Source organism: Vidua macroura, chromosome 25, assembly GCF_024509145.1.
Source record: "Vidua macroura isolate BioBank_ID:100142 chromosome 25, ASM2450914v1, whole genome shotgun sequence".
In the NCBI taxonomy this organism is placed as follows: domain Eukaryota; kingdom Metazoa; phylum Chordata; class Aves; order Passeriformes; family Viduidae; genus Vidua; species Vidua macroura.
This window is the reverse complement of record NC_071595.1, coordinates 4,632,381-4,659,497: the sequence shown is the minus strand read 5'-3', so window position 1 is coordinate 4,659,497 and position 27,117 is coordinate 4,632,381. Positions and strand designations below refer to the sequence as shown.

Below are 27,117 nucleotides of genomic sequence, written 5' to 3'. Positions count from 1 at the left end.
TGAGGGCCGTGAGGCGCGCGCGGCCGCCAGGGGGCGCCGTGCTCCGCCCGCCCTCCTCCTCCCGTCAGCCCCCGCGGCGGGCGCGGCGCTCCCGGCGTGCCGCGTACGGCCGGAAGCGGAAGTGGGGTCGCGGCGATCATGGTGTCGCTGGGGTGGGGAAGGAGCCGCCGGCACCCGGTGAGCGGGCGGAGGGAGTGGGACAGGGGAAGGGAGGGAGGATGAGCCCAGCCCAGCCGAGCCCGGAGCAGTGCGGTTCGCGCAGGCACCGCTAGTGGCTGTTGGTGGAGGTAGCGCCGCGCTCGGGGCGGGACCGCGGCGCTCGGCCCGGCCCGGCCCGGCCCGGCCCCGCCGCCACCGGCCGCCCTGGGGCTGTGTCTGCGAGCGGAACGGGGCCCGGGCCGGCCGAGCCTCCTGACCTCCCCTCCGCCGCTCGTTGTGTTGCAGATGAGCCGTTCCGGCCGGAGCTCCCGGTAGCGCGGTGAGAGGCGCGGAGCCATGGGCGAGAACAGTCCCGAGGGCAACGCCATCTGCTATGAAGCGGAGGAAGACGACTTAGCCCAAGATGAAAATATGATGAGGTTCCCTGACAAAAACGGGCTGGTGTCCTCCTCGTCCGGGACGGTGTATGACAGGACAACTGTGCTCATAGAGCAGGACCACAGCGTGCTGGAGGATGAGGAGGATGAAGGACAGTGTGGTGACCACTTGCCTTTTTTACCCGAGGGTCACGAAGAAGGATTTCATTTACTAGCAGATCATGAAGGGATGTCACAAGGTTATGTGCAACATATTATTTCTCCAGATCAGATTCACCTAACAATAAATCCTGGCTCAACTCCCATGCCAAGAAACATCGAAGGAGCAACGCTCACTTTGCAGTCTGAGTGCCCAGAAACCAAGCGTAAGGAGGTGAGTAGCTAAACGTGATTCTAGGCTTTGTGCACCTTAAAGGCTTTGAAAATGGGCTGTTTTCCAGGAGAGGGCCGGCAGTTCTGCTGTTTATTTCAGGAGAGAGGCAGCAGTTTTGTTGTTTTTTCAGGAGAGGGGCAGTGGTTTTGCTCGTTTTTGAGGGGTTTTGTGTAATGGAGCATAAATCTGCTCTGGTTGTCATCCCCAGCAGAGCTGTCAGGACCATCCCTCTTCCCTCTGACACCACCTGCCCTAGGAACCTAATAGAAAGCACTTGGTGACACTGGATGGCAGGAGGGTGTGGCACTGGCACGTGTTTGTGTGTGATTTTACTGATCTTCAGTTTTTCTTCTGCTCAGGTCATTATTTTGTAAGGTCAGAGGCAGCTGAAACAACCTGAGCTGTTGCTCTGGGATTGGCCACATTCTCAAGAAAGGCACATTCAGGTCACAGTTAAGGGCCAGGGCATTGCTGGGAGCTGGAGTACCAAATGTGAGACGCCAAATTTTAAGTTATTTGTAGTTTTATTGTGTCACAGGGAGACTGTGAGAAGAAGATAGCCACTCTAAGTTGCCATCTGATGTGTTTTGAAAACTCGGGCCAGGCTGCATGGTTAAAATGGAGTTTACTCTTAATTTTGCTTCCCTGATGAATGCACAATGGAATGGATTCTGGATGCACAGTGGGAAGAGCTTGTCCTGGGGCTCTTCTGTTTGAGTGCAAGAGCAAAGGGAAGTTGGCTGTGACACCAGCTCAGGGACAGCTTAGTGCTCCTCCTTTGGCCTGCCTGAGTCATGTGTGGGGTGGTGAGTCCAGGTGGCAGTGCCAGTGGCACAGGCTGTGACACTGAGTCCTGTCCCTCAGCACAGAGCTGTCACCATGGTGGCTGCGTGCTGGGAAATGGGGCTGGGGGGGTCAGCTCTGCAGCTGGGGAACTCCTGGGCTGAGGTGTGCCTGTTTGAGCCTCCTGCTGTCAGTTACTCACCTTAGCAGCTGCTGAAGTGTTTCACTTTCTTCTGTGTGGGACCCTGAGCTGCTCCCAGAGCAGGTCGTGGGAGCTGAACAGGGTCAATGGCTGCATGTGCAATTAAACTGACTTCATTTTTTCACCCTTGCTTTTTAGAGAAGGTTTGTAGGATGTGGAATTTCCTAGTGAAATGCTTTATATTAATTTATTTTCCATTTCTGGAACTAATTTCCCAGAACAGAGAGCAGTGGCACCATAATGTGAAAGCAGTGGCACTGAGCCCTGAGCACGTGTGAAAGGCCTTTTTACCTGCTGTTTCAAAGGTGTGGTAAATTGTCTGGAGGTGAGGAAAGGAAAGTTCTAAAGCTCCCAAGCATCTGGGTCAGCTCTGAAAATCAACAGCTCTGTTCTTGGGTACTCGCAAAATGTTTGCAACATTGGGATAATTGTTTTAAAGTCTTAAATTTTCAGGTCAGCCTTAGACATTTATGAAGCTAAAAAGGAGATTTTGCACTTTTGCCTTTTTTTTTATTCTGTTATAAATCTCACTGTAATTGTTGATAACAACAAACATGATTACAGTTTTGTATTTCAAATCCAGTTATTTGTTCAGGGATGACACAGAAAATGTAGCCATTTAGGTGGAACATGGTAAGCTCAGGAAGAGTTAAAGGCAAACAGAGCAGTTACTGTAGACTTTGAACCAGGGTGTGAGGCTCTGCTTTCTCCAGCCCCATTGGCTATCGCACAACGAGTTCCCATTTCTGAGGTAAATGCTGGATCACGTCTCTTCCAGCAGCACCTCAGTGTCCCTGACCAAAAGCCACAGCCTCAAAGTCCCTGGGCCCTGTCTTGCCTGCCCAGGGCTTGGCTTCTGCTGCCTTGTTTGTTTTCTGTTGTGCCCTGGTGCTGTGGCAGCCTGGAGCTCTTGCTGCTGTCCCTGCGAAGCTTTCAAATCAATCTCTGCTGGTTCTGTGTGTATGAGCAGCGTGCAGTGTGTTGATGTGCTAATGTGAAAAGAGAATTAAATGCTGTGGTGCTTCACAGAAAGGTTTGTTTTGCTCAGAACGTGGTGGTGATATTGCTGCTGCTGCCTGTGGTGTGCTTGGAAGGATTTGTGAAATAAAGATTTGGCCTTTGAGGGAGGGAGAGTGCTGCAAGGCAATTGTCAGAGTTCAGGCCATTAAACTGATGGTGCTACTTGCCACCTTCCCTTACACATGGGCAGTGACAGCTTAATCTGTAATTAATACTGTCCTTTTTCTTCTAGACCTAAATGTAAACAGCTGGAAAGCTTTACAGAACTCTCCCTTGATTTTCAGGTAGTTCCTGCCTGTGTCAGATCCCTTGTGTACCACGGGGAATGTTCTGTAAAGTGTTAATTTCCAGCTGCCTTAAAGCTGTAACAAGGAACATTTACTTCAGCACTGATACACAAATTGTACTGGATCTGGTGATCCTGGGGGAGGATGATGTACCCTCCTCATGTAATAAAATGTGCTTTCTGCTGCTGGTGTGTTACTGCTCTGTGCTCCTCTGTTGTGCCTGCCTCAGCATAGCCAGGCTTCCTAACTGCATTGTAATTCTTGGGCATTTAGTGCTAATTTCTGCCTTATTTGAACTGTAAGGGCAGATTGCTTAGAGTGAAATGACTATTCCCTTCTGAGAATGCCGAGTGACCAGTTGAAAAGGTGAAGGAATTAATTCCTTGCTTCTCCTGGCAGGCAGGAGCTCAGCCATGCCCAGAAAAGCTGGGCTCCAGCAAACAGAAACTGGGGAACAAAATGTTTCCTCCTTGCCCAGTTTTCTATACTGAGCATGACATCCTATGGTCTGGGATATCCCTGGTCAGTCAGGGTCAGCTGTGCTGGCTGTGTCCCCTCCCCACTCCCTGTGTACCCCCAGCCCCTTGCTGGTGGGGTGGAATGAGAAGCACTAAAAAAATCTATCTCTATATCATCAGCCTAACATGCTCTATACAAGTGAAGAAAATGAACTCTATCCCAGCCAAATCCAGCACACTGTGGTATTTCTGTGCCCTGTGTAAAGGTCTCTTGTGTGTCTCCCAGGAGGGTTTAACATTCTCCACATATGAAGGTTTTACTGAGGCAAGGTGAAGGTGAATGCCAGCCTGTTGTGGGAGCAACAAGAGACCATGGATTGGGACACACAAAAGATCACTCAGCTTTATAGAATTTTCTTAAATGAGTCCTGCTGGTAGTTTTGTCCCCTACAAAGCAGGTTGGTAGTAACCAAGAAGCTAGTTCTCTTTCTTTATGGAGAACTGTCAAGAATTTGATTTATAGCTGGTGTGACTAGCAAAGTCCTGTATTGGGCTCCTTAATCACTATTAGGTGTTGAGGTTTCTGAACTTTAACAGTCAAATGAAAGCCATCAGTCTGGTAATTAATGGTGGAGGATAACTTTATTCAGGCAGATCAGGAGTGTTTTCATCTGCTTCACAGGAGGGGATGAGATTTCATTAGGTGTTACCACTTGCACACAGGAAGCTTCTAAATGATCCCTTGTGCCTGTGGCAGAAGTGGGGAAGGTACCAAATCTAGTTCCATGTGAAATTGTCCTAAGGATCTCAATGGCCTACTGAGAATTCTGTGACAGCTGTGTTTGGGTGTCCTTGTGACCTGATGTGATCCATTTCACTTCAGGCACTGACTGTTTCAGTAGCCACAGAAGGAAAGAACAAGGCTCAGTGAAGGCTGCTTTGGGATAAAGTGAAGTAATGAATGGACTGGTGGTTAGACTATGGGAGATGGTAAAAACTGTTTTGTTCAAGGTGTTGGTGGGAATTCAACACACAGGGCAGTGGGTTTGAGCATTGTGACAGTGCATTTTTCCTTTGTCTCCCTGCTCCACAAATAAGTAGCTCTGCAGGAAGCATCAGACTAAAATGCAGGTGCTACACATGTGGGTAGTGGACAGGTTTGATGGCTCCTCAATGTTCTTTCCAACTGTTTCATCAGATTTTTAGCTAGAAACATTTTGGATTGTGTTTTTCCTTTTCCCCCCTTCTGTTAGATTCCTGTTCTGCAAGCCCAGCTGCTTTCCCATGCGCCACTCCTTCCTCACAGCAGAAATGTTGTCAGAGAATTAAGTAAATTTTTTGTGGGGGCTTTGGGATCAAAATCTGTTCCACTGTCTTTGATGTCTGACTGCATCAAAGGACTAAATCCATGTCTGGATTCCAGCAATTATTAAAAATTATTAAGCATGCAGCATTTTGTCCTTCAGGTGAAGCGCTACCAGTGCACCTTTGAGGGCTGTCCCCGCACCTACAGCACCGCTGGCAACCTGCGCACGCACCAGAAAACCCACCGGGGGGAGTACACCTTCGTGTGCAACCAGGAGGGCTGTGGCAAGGCCTTCCTCACCTCCTACAGCCTCAAAATCCACGTCCGGGTGCACACCAAGGAGAAACCGTTCGAGTGTGATGTGCAGGGCTGTGAGAAGGCGTTCAACACGCTGTACAGGTGAGAGGGTGTTCAGCACTGTACAGGTGAGAGGGTGTTCAGCACTGTACAAGTGAGAGGATGTTCCAACACTGTACAGGTGAGAGGGTGCTCAGCACTGTACAGTTGAGAGGGTGTTCAACACTGTACAGGTGAGAGGGTGTTCAACACACTGTACAGGTGATAGGATGCTCAACACGCTGTACAGGTGAGAGGGAGTTCAGTATTGAACAGGTGAGAGGGTGCTCAGCACTGAACAGGTGAGAGGGTGTTCAATATTGTACAGGTGAGAGGATGTTCCAACACTGTACAGGTGAGAAGGTGTCCAGCACTCCAGGTGGGAAGGCTCTGGCGAGTTTTCTTGTAGGTGTGACTGTTATTGTTCTGCAAGTTGCATCTACTTTGTGTTTATGTTTGAACAGAACTGTTTTGCTTCTTCCATGTGCAGGTATGAATATAAACCCCTCAGGTGTGGCAATGCTGTCCAAAGGGTAGGATGACAGAACTGTGGTGACTTCTTTATATTCCAATAGCATTGAAGGTGGTGCATGGCACAAGGGTCTCTCAGACTTGTTGGAGGACTTTGGAACTGATAGCAGTCACTTTCATGAGCTCATTACCTTCTGCTCAGGATATATTAAGCCTTTGATCCTGGCCTGCACATTTGAAAGAATGAGGCTTACTTGCTTCAGGCCAGGTCTGTCTTATCCCACCAGTCCTGAGAGGGATGTTTTGGACATGTTTTTTAGGTTGAAAGCACATCAGAGGCTTCACACAGGGAAAACATTTAACTGTGAATCAGAAGGCTGCAGCAAATACTTCACAACGCACAGTGACCTGAGGAAGCACATTCGAACACACACAGGAGAAAAGCCATTTCGGTGAGTTGCTGGCTGGTGTTCTGGCTTCTGTGGCTCAGGTAATGAGACACCTGTGCCAAAAAGCAGCTGTTACTGCTCTGAATGGAATGGTATTCTCCTGAGAAATAAGTGAAGGTGGCTTGCTGGCATTGGAGCCTGTTCGTTCTCAAGCTCCCCCACCTGCCTTTAACAGTGGGTGCAGTGATTGTCCTAAAAGGCAAATATAGTTAAGGTAGTTTTTTAAACATAAACCTGTTCTTTGGTGAGCATCTTTTAAAGCACATTGCTGCTCTCTGCTGGGATGCAATGTGTATTCCATTCCTCCAAATACTGCCTTCATCCTTGGATTTTAAAGTCCTACTCACAGCCCTGCTCTGATGTGTGTAGCATGCATAGCAGCTGCTGTTAGCTAATAAAGCTTTGGGCCTGCTTTTTGGAGTCCTGGGACTACTGCAAAGCATGATTTAAGGTTGTAGCTAATGCATTGAAGGGGGCTGATGCTGACTCTCCTTTGATGCCTCATTCAGGTGTGAGCATGATGGCTGTGGGAAGGCTTTTGCTGCAAGCCACCACCTCAAAACACATGTTAGAACACATACTGGTAAGTTCTGTGTTATTTTTTTTTTTAATTTTCTTTAATTGAGCTTGTTAAGTTTATACCAATTCTCAGAATCCTAATAGGAATTTATAGTTACATATAATATGGGAGTGACACTGAGTTGAGTGGCTCAGGTGACACGTGTGAGGGAGGGGATGGCATCCAGAGAGACTTTTGCAGGCTGGAGGAGTGTGCCCCTGTGAACCTCATGAGTTTCAAAAGGCCAAGTGCAAACTCCTGCACCTGCATCAGGCCAATCCAAATTTTCCATTTGTGCAGTTAAATTTATGCTGGACAGGTCTTGAATTCAATGAACATGTTTTCACAAATGTACCAGTAATGATGCATAACAATTAAATATTGTTTTGCGTGTCAGTTCTCATGGTGAGATGGAAGCACTCACCTGCAGGACTGCCAGGAATAATGAATGTGTGAAGAGGCATTGCAAATCTTGTTTGTGCCGCGAGCGGAGAGGGAAGACAAGCACACAATCAATATGATTGATAAGCAAGCTCCGATTTATTCAAAGATCCTGTCAGTTTATATAGTCTTTTACAAGCAATGTCAGCAACAAGCTTCTCATTGGTTAATTCATAAAGGTTCACTGTTCCATGTTCTCCTACCTGCAGTTTCAGCTGCATCTAAGTTCTTCATCCTCTAACTTGATACATTTTGTACTTTACTAAGTACATCTTGTTTTACATGCAGTTCTTGTACAACTCATATCTCAATATCGTTCTATCTATACATGCAATGTGTGCTGTTCTTAGGCCAAGCACAGTGTACTGATTCCCAGGCACAGAGCTGTTTTGGGGTTTTAAACAGAGGATTGCTGGAACAATTGTTCCATTGATCCATGGCCCTGTTCCTGCAGCCATTCCCCAACATATTTGTATGAAATACTGCTCTGCCAGGTGCTTTAAAAGTGTGTGTCTGATAGGATGTTTAAGTCTGTTACATGTGTTCTGTGCTGCCTCTAGGGGAGAAACCCTTCTTCTGTCCCAGCAATGGCTGTGAGAAGACTTTCAGTACTCAGTACAGTCTCAAGAGTCACATGAAAGGTCATGAGAAGGGACATACCTATAATGCACTTTCCAATAACAATGTGTCTGAGGTTAGTAGCACTTCTGCTTAATGTTTCTGTGTTAGGTGGATATAAACCATACCTTGGGAAGAAATCATTTGTTCTGCAGCTTGTTCTTAAGGTGTAACATTTAAGGCTGGGATTTTCGAAGTGCTCACTTTGCCACGTGTGCATGTGGGCAGTTGTATCCATCAGGCTGCTTTCCTTGTGTGTGCTTCAGTTGGAATCAATACTGTGGGGTAAACATGTGAAGTAAAATAGATACTAACTAAAAATAATAACTGGGAAGGTTTTATTTTTTATTATTTTCTAAAAGTTGATTTGTTCCTATGCTAATTTAGAATTCTGGGTTATATGACTTTTTGGAAGTACTTTGACTGAGATATTAAGAATCCTTGATAGCTGCTAAATATCCTTTGCTTAAAAATCTTGTTCCTTTGGTTTTAGAACTGAGATCCTGGATCCCATATAAGCATAGACTCTCAAAATTAATTTAAAATATTTCTGACATTATTGTTTTAATACATAATCCAAATTGTTTTTCTTTTTCACAGGATACAAGTCACTCACTTTGTCTGAGTGATTTAAGCCTCATATCAACAGATTCAGAATTGCGGGAGAACTCTAATCCAGTGAGTTATTGTCCTGGAATTACCTCATCCTCATTTGAGTTTTGGTTTTTGTCCTCCAAAATGTGCAGTGCTTAGTTCAACCTGCTGTAGAAAGCTCTGCATCTGATTTTACCATAACAGTGTTCTTGTGTTGTTCTTTGTGCTGTGGTGTGGGAGCAGGGTGCAGCTCTGTGTGTATTCTGCTCCTCGAGCAGTGTGGGTGGCTAGAATTGCATAGTCCAGGATACAAAAGGGAGCTATTTTTTTTCTGCTCCAGAAAAGGTTCTGCAAGCAGCCAATTAATGTCTGTTTCTGATGGAGTACTGTAAGAAATAAGGGTTAAACAAAGAGTGGATGCAGAGGAATATATTTTACTTTTGAAGAAGTTACTTATTTTTGTAGAGGTTGCTCATTATGTTGGTAAATTTGGTTACAGGTAATAAAAACTAGGTGTAACTTTACAGCATGTAAGTAATAGGTGCTGCCATTCCTGAGGGTGGCTGGTTCTTTGGAGGAGTGTTTCTGACATGCACACACGGCTTGAACCTGATACAACATTGTCTGATATCTTCCTCTTTGTTTTCTGTTTGTCAGACACATGGACAGGACCTCAGCACAATCTCACCAGCAAGCATCTTTGAGTCTATGTTTCAGAGCCCAGACCACACTGCAAACCAGGATGACTCTCAGCAGACAGGTACCAGTTGTATCTGCACTGCTGTTACAGAGAACTTTTTGACAGTTCTGCATGCATGTACTGAATTCAGCATTTTAGGCTGAAGCTTAAGGCCCAACATAACTCTAAGAAGCAAAAAGAACTTCAGGGTTGAAATTCATTGGTGTTGGGATGCATGGTGTGACAGGCAGTGACAGGGGAGGTGACCCAGCACACTGTCCTGCTGTACTGGCACAGGAGCTCTCAAGCAGTCCACATAATCCTGTTTTCTTGAAGTTGCTGCACAGCTGATAAAAGGCTTATTAGAGAGAGCTGATGAGCCTGATCAGGCTCAGTGTAGAGCCCAGTGTTACCAACTTCCTGAATTTGCAGCTACTTTTAGATTTCAATGTCTAGGGTTGGTTTTGAGCACTACTCTGAAGTTAAGAACGTGGTAATTATTTACTTGGTAAAAATCCATGAGCTAGCTGATAAGTTCATTGAAAAAGCAGTTAATTCAGACCAAATGAGAACAGATGTATTTATATTTTTTCTGTTTCTCTTTCAGCAGCTTCCTTGATTGAAGGGTTTAACGGCGACGCGGACTCGGTGGCTGCGGTCCCGCCCCCAGCAGGAGACGCAGCCTCCTTGTCCCTCCCCCTTGTCCTGCAGCTTGGCCTCCCTGAGCCCGCGCAGGCGGCGCTGCAAGCTTCGCCAGCACCTGCTGCCCCCTCCTCCATAGCACCCAGCTCACAGCCAGCTGCATTTGGGAATCCTGCAACTGTTTTACAATCCCCAGAAGTGCCTGTTCCTCACAGCACACCGTTTGCAGCCAGTCACCAAGACTTCCTGCAGCACAGCCAGCCTCCGCCGCAGCCCATTGTTCAGGGACTGTCAGTGGTTGCTGGGGCTCCTGCCCCAACAGCCCCGAGTGCCACTGAGCCCCTGCCAGCTGTAGTTCAGACTGTGCCTGTTGGTGCAAACCCTGTTTTGACCAGTAACCCCACTATAACCATTACTCCTTCTCCAAGCACCGCCATTCTGCAGTCCAGCATTGTCATGGGAGAGCAGAACTTACAATGGATCTTAAATGGTGCCACTGGTTCCCCACAAAGCCAAGAACAAATGGTCAGTACATCCAGCTGGGCTTTGGAGCCCTTGCTTTTGAAAAGGGAGAGGGTGAAACCTGTAAGATAAACCCCAGGATGCAGTGTAGTATAATGCGTGGCATGTTAATGTGTATACATATCACCAATGCAGCCCCTGGAATAGAGAGGGAAATAAGTAGAGCACAGAGAAACCCAGGGTGCAGAAAGATCTTACTATCTTCTTTCTCCTCGTGGTGGACTTGCCAGCAGGTGTCAGTGTGTTTATCCAGGACAGGACATCACCAGGCCTGAGGATACACATGGACCTTAATGTATTGCTTTTAATGCATAGAAGCAGAAAAGACTCTGTAGAGGTTGTGTTTTGTAAGGCATTTTGTAATCTCTGTCTCTGCCTAATTTTGACTGATAATGAAAAGAGATTTTCTGGAAAGAGAATGCTTGTGGTTTTCCAGTAAATCAGGATAGCTGAAACTTCAGGAGTTTTCTCTTTGACAGTATTGGTGCCACTTAGGCTCTCAGCTGTAGGTACAGGCAGTGGGAGCACACACAGCAGTGTTTGAGAATTCAGTCACTGAATTGTCAAAACCCACAAGCTGAGTTCGCCAGCAAATAATGCAGGGGATGTTATGCCCAATCATTAGGACCACTGAAACAAAACGTTGTGCTCAGTTTTCCTGTGTGTCCCTTTGGAATATGTATATTGCTGTTTAGAGTTTGAACAACAGAAATTTGATTCAAGTCCATTCACACTTTTTTTCTTGTTTGTTTGTTTTTTGTTTGGTTTTTTTGTTGTTGTTTTTTATTTGTTTTTTTGTTTGTTTGTGGTTTTGTTTTGTTTTGTTTTTTTTTCTTTAAAGCCACAAGTTCCAAAAGTAGTAGAAAAGGTGTTTTTTACCACTGCATTACCAGTAGCTGGTAACACAGGTAAGTGTGATACTGAATTGAACAAAGCTGATTTCTCTCTCCCTGCTGTGAAATTATGTAGTTCCATTGTGTTTTGTCTTTGTTTCACCTTCAGGAAACCCTGTTCAGCAGATTGGTCTCAGCGTTCCTGTTATCATTATAAAGCAGGAGGAGGCCTGCCAGTGCCAGTGTGCCTGCAGAGACTCTGCCAAGGACAAAGCCACCTCCACCATTAAGAAGGAATGTTCCTCACCTGATTCAAAAGCTTTGGAGCAGCCAGCTTCCCAGCTGCAGCCTCAGACCTTTCCTTCCTCCTCTGCTCCTCCTCCTTGTGGGCAGAGCAGTCAGATAGTTAACCCTTCAGACTCCCAGACTGAAACATTAAGTGCCATGGATGTATCGGACTTCCTGTCCCTCCAAAGCCCTGAAACCCCGTCTAATATAATTCCAATTGAAGCACTACTGCAGGGTGAGGAAGAAATTGGTTTGAATAGCAGCTTCTCTAAGTGAAGATGTTCCAGATTTTCCTTTGCACCTGGAGGGTAAAAGCCTTCTCCTTAGAAGCAGAAACTGAAGGATCGATTCCTATTCCTTCCTCTTTGGAAGTTTCTGCTTCACGGATGTCATCTTAGTCACGTCCCAGGTACATCCACCTTTGAGTTTCTATCTAAAAAAAGAAAAGGTAAAAAAAAAAGAAATAGCTAAGTTATATATGAACTGTTTTGGCTGCACTGTCTGTCACTTTTGCTTGTCATATGTGAACACAGAAGTTAAGGTTACTTGTGTGCAAAAAGATTTTTAAAAGGAAAAGGGGGGTTACTTTGTCTCCAATTGCACATCACTTACGTTTGGGATTAAGGTACTGGCAGCAAGTGGGTCTTTGTTACAACTTCTTGGGTCTCTAATCTTCTCCTGTCTCTCATGTCTCTACTAACCATGCACTAAAGGGGAGCCCAGGAAAGGAGGCTGTGGGGGAGGAAATGCATAGCTGGGGGAGAACATTTATCTGCAGTGTGATTTAAATGTGATTGTCACATACCTGGTGAGGAGTTAGTGTCTGGTTTTGCTGTGTACTGATGCTCTTACTGAAGCCTCCAGGAGCTTTGGGGGAGTTTATTTCAGCAGGGCACAAGTACCTTGTGGCCCTAATAGATCTGTTAATTTAATTCCACTAGGACTCAAGTGTGTTGCAGACACTGTGTCACAACATGGAAGCACAGTCGGAGCCGCAGCTGGCTCTGGCTCCAGAGTCTCTTGGCCTCTCCAAAGGCTGCAGTGAGGGTCAGGTTGGTGCCTGCTGCTCTTTTGATTTCTTAGGCTCTGTTCAGCAACAAGTCATCATGCTAACCCTGTTGAATCAGGAGCACGGTGCCTTTGCTGGTTACTCTCATCTTTTGTGAAGAACAACCCTTAAGAAAATTTTGAGAAAGATTCAACATAAATTCAGTTTGAACTCAGTGAGTCTGTCCTTCAGCTGTCCATACATGTTTTTTTTTTTTCCAGTGAGCTGTAGAATTTCTGCCTGACTCTGCCTCCAGCCTACTGCAATGCCAGCTTTTTGTGCACGGGGCTATTTCTTGACTAAAAGATGTTACACAACACAATAGTTTTTCATATCAAACTGAGAGTCTATAGTCTAACCTACTCAGGGTAAATCGAATCCAAACCCCCACCTTCCACCAAAAAGCCTGTAATGTTGCAATAAATGCAGTCTCATTCTAAATGGTTTATTTATGCTGCATTATTTTAAAATATGTGATTTTATAGTTTTTATCCATCTTTCTCGCTTTGTCTGTCAGTTTTCTTGTGTTAAAGGAAAGAATATTAAATAGTCTTTATTCAGTTTACAGTGCTGTCATTAGTGAGATACAAAGATAATGACTGTAAGCCAATTAGTGGGGAGTGTCCTGCACTCAATTTAGGAATACAAACTGTAGTGGATAGAGGTCTTTCACTCTTTGTGTTTGATCAGAGCTGCTCTCTGTACCTCTGGGGAGGAGAGAACCCTGTGAGTGCTGCCTGGTGATCAGCAGGTGTTAAACCCTCCTGTGACATGCTCAGTGTACCCTGACCAACACTGAGACTGGCTTCAGCCACTTCTCTGCTGTTCCCCTGAGAATGCACTGCCCAGGCACGGGTGGAAAGGGACTGAAGGGAACTGGCCTTTCCCTCCTACACAGCTTCTGTGAGGTGCAGAAGGGAAAGAACCATGTCCCGTGAGGGCAGACGGGTGTGCCAGGAACACTCCGTGCCTGGGACACACCACGTGTCTGTACCAGGGCAGAGAGCTCGGTGTTGGCAGCTGCAGGGATGAACTCGAGGGCATCACACATGATGGTGGTGTTTCCTCTGGGTGCGTGGCAGGGCTGTTGTAGCAGGGCTGCGAGTCCTGCAGCAACAAGGTTTGGCATCCACAAAACAGGTTAACAAAGCATTTCTTGTTTTGTTCCTGTCATGGCAATCCTAGGAGGGCAGCAAGGTGGTGGCTCCTTTGCTTTTCTTCTACAGCTTCATTTTGTGCTGCAGTTGAGTTGCATGGCAGCAAGAACTGCTTTGAACACAAAAAACATAGTCCCAAGCCTGCATGGTTGGGACTGTCCTCGCAGAGGAGTTTCCTGCCAGCTACTCTGCCTAGAGCTCCACTTGAGAGGGGAGTGAGCGCTGCCTGGAGTCCCTCTGGTGCCTCTTCACTGTGGCTTCGGGCATTTTCTTTGGCCAAGTGCAGCTGTGGTGTTTGAGGGTGAGTGGGTGTGGATGTGTGCCTGTGGGCGACTGCTGATGCAGGAGTGTGAAGATTCCCCAGTGGGGGTTACCTCTGATGGGGGACAAGGGTCCCAGATGTGGCCTGCACTGTGACAGCTGGGCAATTTAGCAACCGCTTCTGAGCCTTCACAGCCTTTAGGGAGGCTTTTTTACTTTTGCTACTTATGACTTAGTCAACCTAAAACACGCTCCTGGTTGGACCAGAGAGCATCTTCAGAAACTCTTTTGTGACTGAAATGAGTAGAAGAAACTACCAAAGTCTCTGAACTGGGAAGCTCAGTGTGAAGCTGCAGTGATGGGCAGCAGTGCCCAGGGTCAATCTCTGCTGTTTCTCTTCACAGCTGCTGGGTTTTTTTTTGTTGTGTTCCAGGAAAAGCACTATGTCCTGCTGATTCTTTGGTGCATTGGGTTTGCCATTTCCCTCTTATACATGCATCAGGCAGGCTGCAATTCAGGTGGAACTGGTTAAAGCTTGTACTGAGGCACACGGGCTGTGCATCCACTGTGTTTTACAGGTGTGTGCTGTTGTTGTTTATCGTCCCATCTGCTTTCCAGAGTGTTTGTGCTGCGTGTGTCTGAGATGTTTTCACATTTGTATCATCCCTAGTACTGTGTGATCAGACTGTGCTCCAGGGCAGTCTGTGCCATGCTGGGATGGGAGGAGATCAAGGGCAGCTGCAGCAAAGCCCTGAGATTCTGCAAGGCCAGAGATTTTCCTGTCCTCTCCTTGCTGCCCCAGTATTTAGCATATTCTGTTAATGAAAGGGAGAGTTTCTGCCCTGGATTCCCAGAAAAGGGTAAATGTGTTGGAGTCTCTGGGAACAGCGTGCCTGCCTCTACAAAGTCTGCATGAACCCCTTTAATTATCAGCTAGAGAGCAAAAGTGCACTGTTCTAGGTCACCTGTTTTGTGCTAGTGGGGGTTTACTTGGTCACTCATAGTTTCTAGATGGGTGTAGAAGCTCAAATATGTAGAGGGGGTCAAGTTACTGACTTTGGTAGCTTTGGTCAACAAGCAAGGACCCAAGCGAGCACACTTGGTGTGCAGCTGAAGGTTGGAGAAACTGCTTTTTGTGCTTGTAGGTGGGGGGTGGGGGGATGGGGTAGAAAATCAGCACTGATTGAATGCTGGTACTGAATTACATGGAACAAAGTATGAGTTGGACACTTGTATAATGCTGAGTGTCCCCAGGAAGACAAGTTTGCAGAACCTCATACTGGTATCTAAAATGCACTTTAGGTTATTTTATCTTTAACCCAATTGCTGCAATTTCTTTTGTATATACTTTCACAAAGTTTATTTTTGCTCTGAGTAAAAGTTAACAGATGTGTGCAAAGATGAGCACTTAACTTGGTGCAATACCTGTAGCTAAAGATCCTTGTCCCGCGTGGTCCGTGTGTGTCTGTCTGACAGAACAGGTGTGGTGGGTGCTGTGCTGCCCTTCCCCCGTGCCCCAGACAAATTATGCATCGTTAGCAAAGTCCAATCTATGCAAATAACCCTCTGAGAGCACTGTGCTTCAGCAGCCTTTTCTCTCATGCTTTCTGGGGGCTGCTTGTCACTCCTGTTGGACATGCCGTGTCCCTTGATGTGTGTCCTTCTTCCCCTGTCCTTGTTCTGTCACCCACGTGGGAACACAAGTGACAAGCTGCTTTCAAACAGGCATGTTGCACCTTTGAAATTTGTCTTCAAGATGGTTTCTGATGTCCTGTTACTGCCTTATTTCTTGGGGGTGGCACGGCTGTAGGCATCCACAATGTTGTCCTGATGTGCAGCAACGCTGTGAACTGTTTACAGCACTCCTCCTCCGAGATAAACTGGGTTCAGGGCTGGAGCCAGCCTTGGCATGGCACGGCAGGGGGAGCCGAGCCCAGGGTAGCTGTCCTTGATTAGAGATGAGCAGCTCTTGCTGGGTTGTTCTGAGGTGAGGCAGCTGGGTCAGTGGGGCAGAGCAGAGGAGCTCTGGTGTCACGAACTCGCTTCCACCGCTGGCCGGGAGACACCAGGCAGGGCTCAGAACCTCGCACTGCCTCGGATCCTCCCCACGGAGCCAGGCCAGGGTGTTGTCTCCATGACATGATTTGAGATCTGTGGGTGAAAAGTTCTTGGCAGGAGTTACCTGAGCTAGCGGGGCAGAACTGTTGGAGTCAGTTTGGACTGTAAGGCAAAAAAGAAGAGCATGTCTTTAATAAACCCTATGAATTTCTGACTGCAGAGTTTTTAATTGTATACTATTTTTTCCGCAACATATTTTGGAAGCAATGTCGAGTTTTTATAAATGTTACCTGTAGTCAATTCTCATGGACAGGGCTGAACTTTTAACTTTTTTGTGTCTTGTCTTGATATCTTATCACATGTTCTAGAAGTTGGATTCTGTGTCTGCACTGAGAAATGCAAATTAAACTGGATATTTATGTAGTAGTGTACCTAGTCTAAGTGTGTGTTTTTGGAACTAGGTGAAACCCCACACCATGCTGCAGTGGTGTGCAAGCTGGCCAAAATTTGGTTCATTATGCAGTGTACACTTTCTCAAATGCAGTTTCTACTTTTTCTTAAAAAAAGATTTTTTTCACATGACCTTTTCCAGCAGACTCGAGGGTGTGTTTGCAGTGCTGTAGTTGCAGTCGCTGGTGTTCCTGGTTTGTGACTCTCTTGTCCTCCCGCTGCTCGGGCTGACCCTGCTCTGTTTTGCCTCACCCAGCCCAAAGCCCAGCCTGGCTCCACACCGGGGGCAGCTCCAGCTGAGCTGTTGGGGCTGGGGGGGCTGTACCGCCTGGGGCTTTGGAGACAGCTGAACTAAACCCCAGTTTCTCAAGAATGTGTGTGTGCTAATAAAGGAATTTATTTAACTCTGAAACATGGCAACAAATGTGCTTATATTGAGCAATGTGAAGATGTTAGTTACAGGTACAGTACTTCCAAAGGAAGAACATCTCCAAAACCCAAAAGAGTAAATATGAATTTGTATTTTTTGAAGAATGTGAAATAATGGTGTTTGCTTAATTGCTCATTTTGTATGAAGTTAATATTGTACTTTGAAATATCTGCAAAGAAATGGAAATTAACCTTTTTGGAATTGAAAGCAATATTAATACTAATGGAATCCTAATTAAATGCTTATTTAAACATTGTGTTATAATAGTTTTTCCTGAGAGTATTCTGTGGGAGAGGAGTGTGAGCGTCATGCCCTGTCCCATTAGGAATAGGAATTCCAACCCTGAAAGGCAGCGTTTGCCTTTTCCTCCTCCTTCCTCTCCCAGCACCGGCCTAGCTTGGCCACTCTGGTCCCGTGAGGTGCGGGTAGGAGTTGAAACCCAGAGCTGGGGCCTCTCCCATGGCAGCCCTCCCTCCATGCCGTGGAACTGCTGGTTCCTCTCGGCTCTCTCTGCCGGCAGGCCGGGCTCGGCAGGGGCAGAGCAGGGCCCTGCACAGCGCAGCGTTTGTGCTGAGCTCCGCAGCGCCGATCCCTGAGCGGCCAGGGAGGAACCGGCCTTGGGAGCACACGGGGGGTGGGGAGATACGGACCGAGCCCGTCTCGCTTTATTCTGAAGTGTAAATTTAATGCGATAAGGCACGAGCGCGGCGACACCGAGCGAGCTCCAAGGCCACGGCGGGGGACCCGGCAGTGCGGCCGTCAGCGCTCCCTGCGCTAGCCCGGGCGTTCCCGGAGCCCCAAACCCCTCGGTCCCTTCCGCGGGGCCGATCCCCGCTCCCGCCGCCGCCCCCGGGGCTCCTCAGGGCCCCGCGCCGCCCGCCGGGCCAGAGCTCAGCGCCGCCCGCAGCGCGGCCATCTCCGCCCTCAGCTCCTCGCAGGCGGCGATGCGGGACCGCAGCTGCCGCTGCCGGAGCTCCAGCAGCTCCCGCAGCCTCCCCAGGCCGTCCGGAACCTGCGGGGAGACGGCGGGGACAGCGGTCACCCCCGGAGCCCCTGTCCGCTCTCGTTCCCTCCGTTCCTCCTGTTACAGATACACTTCCTTGTCCCCCCGTCCCCCCTCCGACCCCCCGATCCCCTTGGCCGCTCCCGTTCCCTCCGTTCCTCCCCTGTCTCCCCGTCCCCCTGGCCGCTCCCGTTCCCTCTCCGCACCCGCCGCTCTCCCGCCGGCTCCGTCCGGCCCTCGCGCGGCTCCCGCGCGCCCCCGGTCGCCATGGGAACGGCGGCGGCCCCGCCCCGGCTGCGCCGTCACGGTCCCGCGCCGGAAGTGGCGCCGCATGGCGCGGGCGGCGCGGGTGCTGGCGCTGGCGCGGGCGGCGGAGCAAGCGGCGGGGCCGGGGCTGGGCCCGGGCTGTGCCCACCTGGTGCTGCTACCGCCCGCCGGCGGGGCCCGGCCCGGCCCGCAGGGTGCGCGCGGGGAGCCAGCGGAGGGCGGAGGTTGGGCCGGCGGCGGGAGCGCCCCAGTGGAACCGGGCTGGGCCGCAGCGGAAGGTGGAGGCCCCGGCCGGTGGCGGCGGGAGCCGGGCCGCCCCGCTGACTGGAGGGAGGCGGTGGCGGCCACGGCCGGTGCCCTGCAGGCGGGCGGGCTTGTGGCGGTGCCTACGGACACGGTGTACGGCGTGGCCTGCCTGGCGCAAGACTCGGCCGCCGTGCGCAGCATCTACAGCCTGAAGGGGCGGAACGGCGCCAAGCCGCTCGCCATCTGCCTCGGGGACGTGGAGTGGCTCTATCGGTGCGTGCCGAGCCCGCGGGGCTGCCCGGAGATCCCGCGGCTCCTCCCGCCGCGGGCCCGGAGCCCCGCGGAACGCACGGGAGGCCGTGCTGCAGCTGCCCCAGGGCCGGTGGCCCGGGCCACGCCGAGTGCGCGCCCTGATCCGGCTGTCTCTGGCCCTGCAGGTACTGCCACGTGAATGTTCCTGACGAGCTGCTGCGGGACTTACTCCCGGGACCAGTGACGCTGGTGTTAGAGCGTTCAGAGGAGCTGAATAAAGACTTGAATCCGTTCACATCGGTAGGTCATGGCTGCAGGACTGGGGGGCAGGGGGCTGGCTTTGTGCTGCTGTTGCAACATTTGTCCTTGCCTGTCCCCAGAAGTGGTCCCTGTGTTGTCCTGCTCCCTGTGACTGACCTGGACATGGCGTAAACCAGCATTAGGGTCTGACTTAAGTCTTGTGTTATCGCAGGTTGAGCAGATGCAGATCTGTCAGTTCTCTAGAGTTTCAGCTTTAAGTCAAGAGAGCTTTAGGCAACGCAGAATTAAGAGCAGTTTCTGTGTGTCAAATGCTGCTCTCCTTCCCTGCAGCTGGTTGGAGTTCGCATTCCAGACCACCCCTTCATGAGAGACCTGGCACGAGCCTGCTCGGGACCGCTGGCTCTGACGAGCGCCAACATCAGCTCACGGGGCAGCACGCTGACCGTGTTGGTGAGGTTCTTTCATCCCCCTGGGATGTCACTGGGGCGGTTTGGCAGAGCCCCAGGTTCTCTCAGTTCAACTCAGCTTTAGCAATAAGCCAAGGGTTGTTCTGCTGCTGTATTTTTATTTTATTTAAATGATACAAGCCGCTGTCAGGACTATTACCCGCAGCTCTCTTGCAGGAATTCCAGGACTTGTGGCCTCAGCTGTCCTTGGTCATTGATGGAGGCCCCATAGGAGACATCCAGAGCCCAGAGTGTCGCTTGGGGTCAACTGTGGTTGACTTATCTGTGTCGGGGAAATTCTCCATTATCCGTCCTGGCTGGTGAGTGTAGCTGGGGCTTTTCCTTTGCTTTAAATGAAACAAAACTTCTGGATAGGGGTGGGGCACGCATTACCTTGCTTTGTTTTGTTTGCTTTGCTTCACTTCGCTTCCCACAGCGGTTCCACCTTCCCATTAATGTTAACCTAATTATGAGCACACACGGAAATCCTCAGGAGCTCTCAAATTCCCCTTTCTCACAGCTTCTGTGTGAAGCTGTGGTTTCTGGAGTTCATGCTCTCCTTGGCTCTAAGTACAATCCTGTGTCTTGCTGATTGCTCTTCCCCAGAAAATGCAGTTTTAGTGCTCCAAACCCTTTGTTCTGATGGCTGTGTTTCTCCCTGCAGTGCACTAACGCCCACAGTTGAAATCCTGCAGAAGAAGTATGGCTTGGTACCAGAATCTTCCTAACCCTTGGGACTGGGAGCTGGTGGAGCTGGGCACCGTGTGCCTGTGCACTCAGGAGTGGGTGATCATGGCCTTGTTTAATAAGGTCGATGGGTTATGTCAAGGTAAATAAAAAAATATTCAAAAAGAAAGACAAGAAAACCCCTTTTGACCTCTTTGTGCTGCTGTACTGTTCCCAAACTGTCCGTTGTGTTATCCTGGTCAGGCTTTGTGAAATACAGTACAGTCCTGATTATTCAGATGCCAAAGGGAAAGCTAAATAAGCCTGGGTAACAGGTTTCAGAAATTCAAGGGACTTGTCAGCATAATTAATAGACATCAGGGGACATAGCCATGTTTTGGATAATAGAAAGTGCTGGACAACAGAGGCAGATGACCTAGGGTTATATTACAATACCAAAGCCTCATTGTAGCTTCCACAGCTCTCATATTAAAAGACTTTCCTAGTATCTGATTACCATCCGAAAATGCACTCTGCCCTGTGTGCCCCCCCCCCCCGCCCCCACTTCTGAGTGCTCATCCCGTGCCATCTGCACTGGAAGGAAAGCAGACATGGAGCAGAGGGGTTTGGAGCTTTGATGGTTTTACAGCTGTGCTGTTCTCTGGCTGCTTTTCTCTGTTCTAAATGTGATCAAAACCTCCTGCTGAGATTAAACTGTCAGTGCTTCTGAAAATTCACAGCGTTCAGATAGCCCAGGCTAGAGCTGCTCAGAGCAGCCTGCTTCCTCCTAATGCAGAGAATGAAATAAGCTCTTGGTGTGATGATCTTTTGTTTAAATGTGAATTCTCTCTTGGTTTTGCTCTGAAATGGTGCTAAGCTGAAGTAAACAGGGAATGGATGAAAGTGTCCACTGGTATTGATCATTGATTGAAAAGTGAAGTCACTGGGAAGCAAAGAGTGTGGGGTGTGGGGCCAGGATCCTGTCCCTGAGGGGACAGCTCTGCCCTTGGGACATGTGTGGAGTGCCAGGGCCACTGCCCTGCCTGCACCCAGCCCTTGCACAGCCTGCACTGGGATGGTTTTTCCGGTGTCTTCAGGGCCATGGAGGAGTTTCCTGTTATTGCTGCTCACAAGCAGCTGTCTCTTAAAGGATTGCACTGCACACATAGCTGACCCCAGAGTCATCACTGCCTGGCTGGAGCTTCTGCTTAATTGCCAAAATTCCCAAAGCAGCAGGCTGGGTGAGTTACTGTCATTTGCAGAGTGGGTGTGTGGTCTCTGCTCTTACCTTGCCTTTCCCAGGCGAGTATCCTGGGGCATGGAGGAGCTGAGGGATATCAGAGGGATCTGAGAAACCACTTTAGCCTGCACAGGAGCCCTAGTCCTACCTGCCTGTCCCAGTGCTGGCAGGCACTGCTCTGAGCAGAGGGTCTGGTGTGGTGGAGGGGGCAGAGTGGGGCCCTGGGGGGTCCCCCTGTGGGCCCTGGTGGTCAGTGGGTCTGGGCAGGTGACTCTCCAGATCCCCCAGCTCACACCAGAGCCAGAAATGCTGCCCTGGTGCCCCCATACCTGTGGGTGTGTAAGGGCTGTTTGGGGGCTGGCTGTAACCTCCCACCACAGTGAGCAATTTCCCTGCTGGATTTGCACAGTGAGCAACCCCTGCCTCTTCAGCTAATCAGCTATTCATCGATCCTTGCTGGGCCCATCCATCACTCACACCTGCCATCCGCTTTCCAAACATTTCCTAATTTCCCAGCAATGTATTTCCCTGCTCAGACCATGGATAGTTGGGTGCAGCTGTGCCCCTGCCCTGTGTGCTGGCAGAGGCACCTGGCTCTGCCCTGCACCAGTAGAGCCATGGTCACCTACAGAACCATGCAGCTGAGGGGCCTCCAGGAGCTGCTTCCCTGGCTGTGGGGGCTCTGCTGCAGCAGCTCCTCCTCCTCCTCTCCTTGGGGACTCTGAAACATGCAGGTGGAGCTGAGCCAGGAAGGGCTCCTTTCCTACAGCTGTGTGGGGAGTGATGCTCCCCCAGGCGAGGCACAGCCCTAAGGAAGAGCAGCCTTGCCTGAATGGGACTGGTCTGGTGGCTGCTCTGGGCTGCCCAGAGCCTCATCTTGGCCACGACCTGCAGTGGCATTTGTGAACAGCCAAGGTGGGCAGAGAGCTGGAGAAACGTGTCACCATCTCAACTGGTGCCTCTGCTCATGGCTCATTCCCTGCTGCCAGCGCTGTGTCTCTGCAAGTGACAGCTTTATTTGTACCAGCAGCAGCAAGAGGATGAGCCATGCAGCAGGCACAGGTGAAAGGGACAGTGCTGTCATTCCCTTGCAGAGACTGCAGGGACTATAAATTCCCTCTTTCCTCTGGCTTCTGGCTGGCTGTGAGGCACTGTGCTGTCAGCACGATGTACTTGGCACCAGCGGAAGTGACAAGTCTGTGTATCAGTGTCAGGGCACTGTCAGCACCTCTGGAATGTGCCAGCACGAAGCAAAACCGGGATTAGTTGCTTGTTCAAGTGTCCTTGGTACTTCCCAAACAGGGGACCCTGCAGCTACACTGAGTGACTGCGGTGTGCTGTGAGCAGGGGACGTGGTGGCAGAACCTGTACTGTCACCAGGACACCGTGACCTGTCTGGGGACACGGTGAAAATACACCCCCAGCCAGGTCAGGGGGATCAGACACATCTGCTGGAGTGGGGAGGTACCTCTGGCAATATGCCAGGCAGGATTATAAACACCTTCACAAACCTACTCACAGACCAGGGTGACCCTTGTGTTTGCAGCCCTTGTGGAAATCACACTGGCATGAGCACTCAGAGCAGGAGATACGTGGTTTACATTTTAATTAGCACTTGCCCTGCAAACAAAAAATGCATCTGAAGAACCTCACTAGCAGAGCCAGTTCAAACTCTTGGAGCAAACGAGCAGCACCAGGCCAGGCTTCCTGGGCCAGGGCTGGTGTTGGAGGTGAAGTCTGCCCCTTTCCAGCCCTGCTGGAGCTGGTGGGAATGCTGCTGTCTGAGGCATCCCAGAGCCTTAAGCAGGGAGAGGTTTTCCTCCATCACTGCAAACACAGATCTGATGCTGCTGCTACTGCCCGCGTTCTGCTTCCCAATACAATGAAAACCAGACTCATGCTAATTAAGCTGGAAACAAAAAACTGCAATTTGCAGCTGATTAAGTCTTTCAAATAGTATTTATGTTAATCTTCTGATTTATTTTCTTGTAATGCCTTGACTAGGATATAGTCCACTGCCTGGGGAGATGTTTCCAGATGAAGCCCAGCCTGCCCTGCTGGTTTAAAGAATTAATTAATTAATACATTAATTAATACTGATTTAAGGAATTAGTCTGTAGAAGGGTAGATAATATAGCCAGAAGGGACCTTGAGATCATCTGGAGAGTCTGTTTCCCTCAGATAGCATTCCCCCTTCCAGGTCACTGGAGATACATTTGTCAGATTTGCTCTCAGCTCCCTTTTCTGGAGGATGTTCTGCCTGGCTGCTCTTCTTCCTATTTCCAGTTCCTTAAAAAAATATTCATTTGTACTGCAATTTTCAGGGTCTTAAAGGTAACATGGTCTGTGTTCATCCACCTCTTCTCCATTTTTTCCCTATTTCAGAACAGCTGTGTTTTACCACCTGGTGTTGCCACCTTGGGGATGGCTGCAGGGAGTTCCTGGGGAGGGGGCTCTGGGCAGTGCAGGCTGAGGTGGGGAAATTCTGGGGTGCCATGGGATGTCACCACTGCAGGAACCATGAACAGTCCCTGCATGCGGAGAGAAGTCCAGAAGTCAAGGGCTCTTCACTGTGGAATTGCTAAATTAACTATTAATTTAATTTTGATTAAATTAGAACTTCTTTTTTTTTTTTTTTTTTCATTACCAGCAAATTATTCTCTGCATAATTAATGCTGACTGAGGCTGCTGATTACTTGCTGCTGTGGGATAGAGCATTCTGTTGCAGTCCAAGATGTGCTGGGCTCCAGGGGCAGTCCTGTAGGAAAGCCATGGGGAGCACTTTGGTCCCCAGGACAGGGAAGGCACTGGACCAGATCCCCCCTGGCAATTAAACATTCATTGTTATTGATGAGCCCATTCTCCCTGGGCTCTGGGGTGATGCTCCCCATTAACTCTGCTCACAGCCTGGCTGCAGCTCTATCAGGTGCAAGTTGTCATCAGCCACAGCTTGACTGGATGAGATTTCTGGGGAATGAGGAGCTCCCAAGCTTGTGGCAGTTACCTGCCCAATGTGGGCAGAGGGGAATTTTCAGGTTTTCCTCCTTGCTATATAGTTGTATCCTCTGAACACCCTTCAAATGCTGACAGCCTTCCCCAGGTGTGGAGAGAGCCCTTCCCTGCCTCCAGGTGTCTGAAAGCAAAAGAAATGGTGAGTTCACAGAGATTTGGGGTTTTAATCATGAAACATCATCTTTTAAAACCTGCAGTGAGCGGGACAGTTGATTTCATTATTCTGAGCATGTTGGGCTAAAATCCTCTGCTGGTTCCAAGACATCCATTCCCCTCTGCTGCGTGGCTGCAGCTGTGGTGAGATGATGGATGGATGGATGGATGGATGGATGGATGGATGGATGGATGGATGGATGGATGGATGGATGGATGGATGGATGTGGGACAGGGATGGAAGGTGGAGCAGGGATGGATGAAGGTGGGACAGGGATCAGTGGTGGAGCAGGGATTGATGGAGGTGGGACAGGGATTGCTGGCAGGGCAGGAACCACCACACCTGGCTGACATGGGAGCCCCAGGGCTGGCAGAGGGAGTGGCCAGTGGGGCTCTGTGGTGCCTGGCCGAGGATGGCTGGCATTGCAGTAAAACTAAATTCAGCATCCAGGACATTCTTGAGAGACACCATGAAGGTGCTGCTGGTGTTGGGGCAGGCTGGTCCTGCAGCCAGCTGGGAATGCTGGTGAAATGAGAATTTGGTGCAGAGCCCATGTTTGCTTTCCTTGTGCCCTCGGTGGTTAACACTCTGCAAATACCTTCTTGGCAATGACTCCAATTAGGCCAGGATGTCTCCCTGTAATCTGGATCCCTGTTGTGCCATCACACTCAATTCAAATTTAATTTGCTAAAGGTATATATCAGGCAGCTTTTTTCCTTAAAACAAAATGGAGGGGAAGATATCGTTGATGGATAAAATAATACAAGTTCATATTCTTCTTAAGGAAGGGAAAGAGATGCCAGAAAACACGGCTAAATTTACATTTTAATGGGAAAGGTTCTGACTGCCTGCTCTGAGAAACACAAATTGCTTTCTGAATGCGACCCTCACTTTATACAGAAGTGCAGGGAATTAAATCCAGCAGCCCCTGATGAGATGAAAGGGATATCTGGAGCCACAATCCCCACTAGCAGCCAGTGGCAAGGACAAGCTGGGCGCTGGTGGTGAGGCCAGGCTGTTGTCCCAGCGGGGCACAGGCCAGCTGGCTGCTGGGACTAAGGACATGGTCTGGCTCAGCAGCTGGAGGTGCCATGCCAGGGAGCAGAGGGCTTTGCCATGTGTTTCAAACCCTGGGTGACCGTGGCCCTGCCTCTGGTGGTGAACCCCAGCCCATTTTGGGGTGCTGACAGAGGGAGGGCTGGCTCTGAGGGGTCTGTCCTCATTTCTGTGTGGTGAGGGGGGGTGTCAGTAGCAGAACTGTGTCGGAGTTGCCCTCTGGTTGCCCTGGCTGTCTCGAGACCCTGGCAGGGGGCTCAGAGACCTTGGCAGGAAGTCAAAAACACCTGTGGCTTCAATTTTAGCCCGTGGATAAAACTGCCAACTTTGTATGAGGAATTACAAGCCACAAGGGTTTGAAAGGTGTGATGAATTAACACAGGATGAAAAAGTAGAATTTTTAGCGCTTTTTAGAATGGGGTTCAGGGATACAAGATGGAGGAATCTGGGCGTGTCCTGACCTTCTTCTTCTCCTTGCCCTCCATGTCTTGCTGTGATGGTGACACTTTTCTATTGGTTTAAGGTAGAGACACACTGTCCAACATAAATGATAGATATTGGCACGTTATTCTAAATACAGCATACGTAGTTTTTGGTATAAAATGTAACCACTGCCCGAGAAAGCAGACAGAATGCCATGGCCAACCTGCTGGACAGAGCTCAGCAGGTCAGAGAAAGAATGTTATAGATAAGGAAAAATAAACAACCTTGAGAAGCCGACCCTGCGCATTCAGACTCCTTCTTTGGCTGCACGGGCTGGGAAAAGAGGACTTTTACAATCTTGGGGTCATCCCGACACCCAGACCCCGAGAGAACTTCACTGGCACAAAGTGCCACTTCAGCCTTCCCAGTGGCAGCTGCAGCGGGAGCCTCCCAAGAGCCCGTGCCCAAGGCAGCTGTGCCCTCTGGGCTGTCTCTGCTCCTCCTCAGAGCAGCTCAAGCTTGCAGACACGTCCAGCAGTCTCTCTGTGGTGTCTCACACCCCCATGCAGCCAAAAGCCATGCCCAGGAGAAGCAGCTATTAATTTCTTTGCATCTTAAAGCATTTCTGGAGATGAAAGCACGGGACAGTGCTGCGTAGTCTTATCTCTGGCAGGACCTGTCACCTGCAGATGTTTCTGGCACATTCACGAGCACAGCAAAGACTGGTCCCTGCTGGGACTGAGTTCCTGGAGTGTGTCCCCACCCCATATGGTGCTTTTCCAGTTGTCAGAGCAGTTGTATGCAGGGGATGGGATGTAAATTCAGTGTCATATGGCAAAGGCATCACTCAGACAAGGATTCAAGATGCTTATTGGGGATGCTTCCAATCCAATAAAATAAGCAAAATCGTCCCTGTGAGAAGTTCAATCAGAGCAGATGTGCTGGCACCCACAAGGCTGCTTCCCTGGGGGAAACAGTATCACTGTCTGGAAACCAAGGCAGTGATAAATCATAGGTGACATTCAGTAATTTGTTACTGCCTTGTGTGAAACACTGCTGCTCCTCTGGGCATCTGCCTGGGATCACAGTGACTCTGATCATTGCTATCATAATGGGTTTGTGTCATGGGGTAGACAATGACAAAAGGCCGTGGATGCAGGAGAACACGGACATGGAGCTGCTGGAAGCAGAGCAGAGCATGGGCCAATGGCAGGTAGTGCTGGTGTTTGCTGCTGTGGGAAGAGCTGCTGGGTCTGCAGGGCTGCTCAGAGGCCCTGGTGGCTCCTGTGT

The 27,117-nt window shown here is 49.5% G+C and overlaps 2 protein-coding genes across 6 annotated transcripts; both read left to right on the top strand.

The window, feature by feature from the left end:
- Positions 1-100: 100 nt before the first annotated feature.
- Positions 101-17,057, top strand: MTF1 (metal regulatory transcription factor 1). Of its 5 annotated transcripts, none has more exons than XR_008440600.1 (12): positions 101-177; positions 445-909; positions 5,126-5,364; positions 6,093-6,224; positions 6,731-6,804; positions 7,782-7,915; positions 8,440-8,517; positions 9,091-9,193; positions 9,720-10,279; positions 11,118-11,184; positions 11,279-11,806; positions 12,667-17,057. XR_008440600.1 is itself a non-coding variant. In XM_053998744.1 (11 exons), exons 2-11 carry the CDS (start codon positions 496-498, stop codon positions 11,671-11,673), a joined length of 2,193 nt encoding a protein of 730 aa, XP_053854719.1. In that variant the 5' UTR covers positions 101-177; positions 445-495; the 3' UTR covers positions 11,674-17,057. The 5 variants fall into 5 exon arrangements, 2 of the variants coding, with proteins under 2 accessions (XP_053854719.1, XP_053854718.1); XR_008440602.1 differs by having other exon boundaries at positions 11,279-11,845; XR_008440601.1 differs by having other exon boundaries at positions 11,279-12,449.
- A 1,078-nt stretch (positions 17,058-18,135) lies between these two features.
- Positions 18,136-20,313, top strand: YRDC (yrdC N6-threonylcarbamoyltransferase domain containing). The gene is made up of 5 exons (XM_053999084.1): positions 18,136-18,590; positions 18,755-18,869; positions 19,161-19,280; positions 19,454-19,596; positions 19,941-20,313. Exons 1-5 carry the CDS (start codon positions 18,136-18,138, stop codon positions 20,002-20,004), a joined length of 897 nt encoding a protein of 298 aa, XP_053855059.1. The 3' UTR covers positions 20,005-20,313.
- The last annotated feature ends 6,804 nt before the right edge of the window (positions 20,314-27,117 follow it).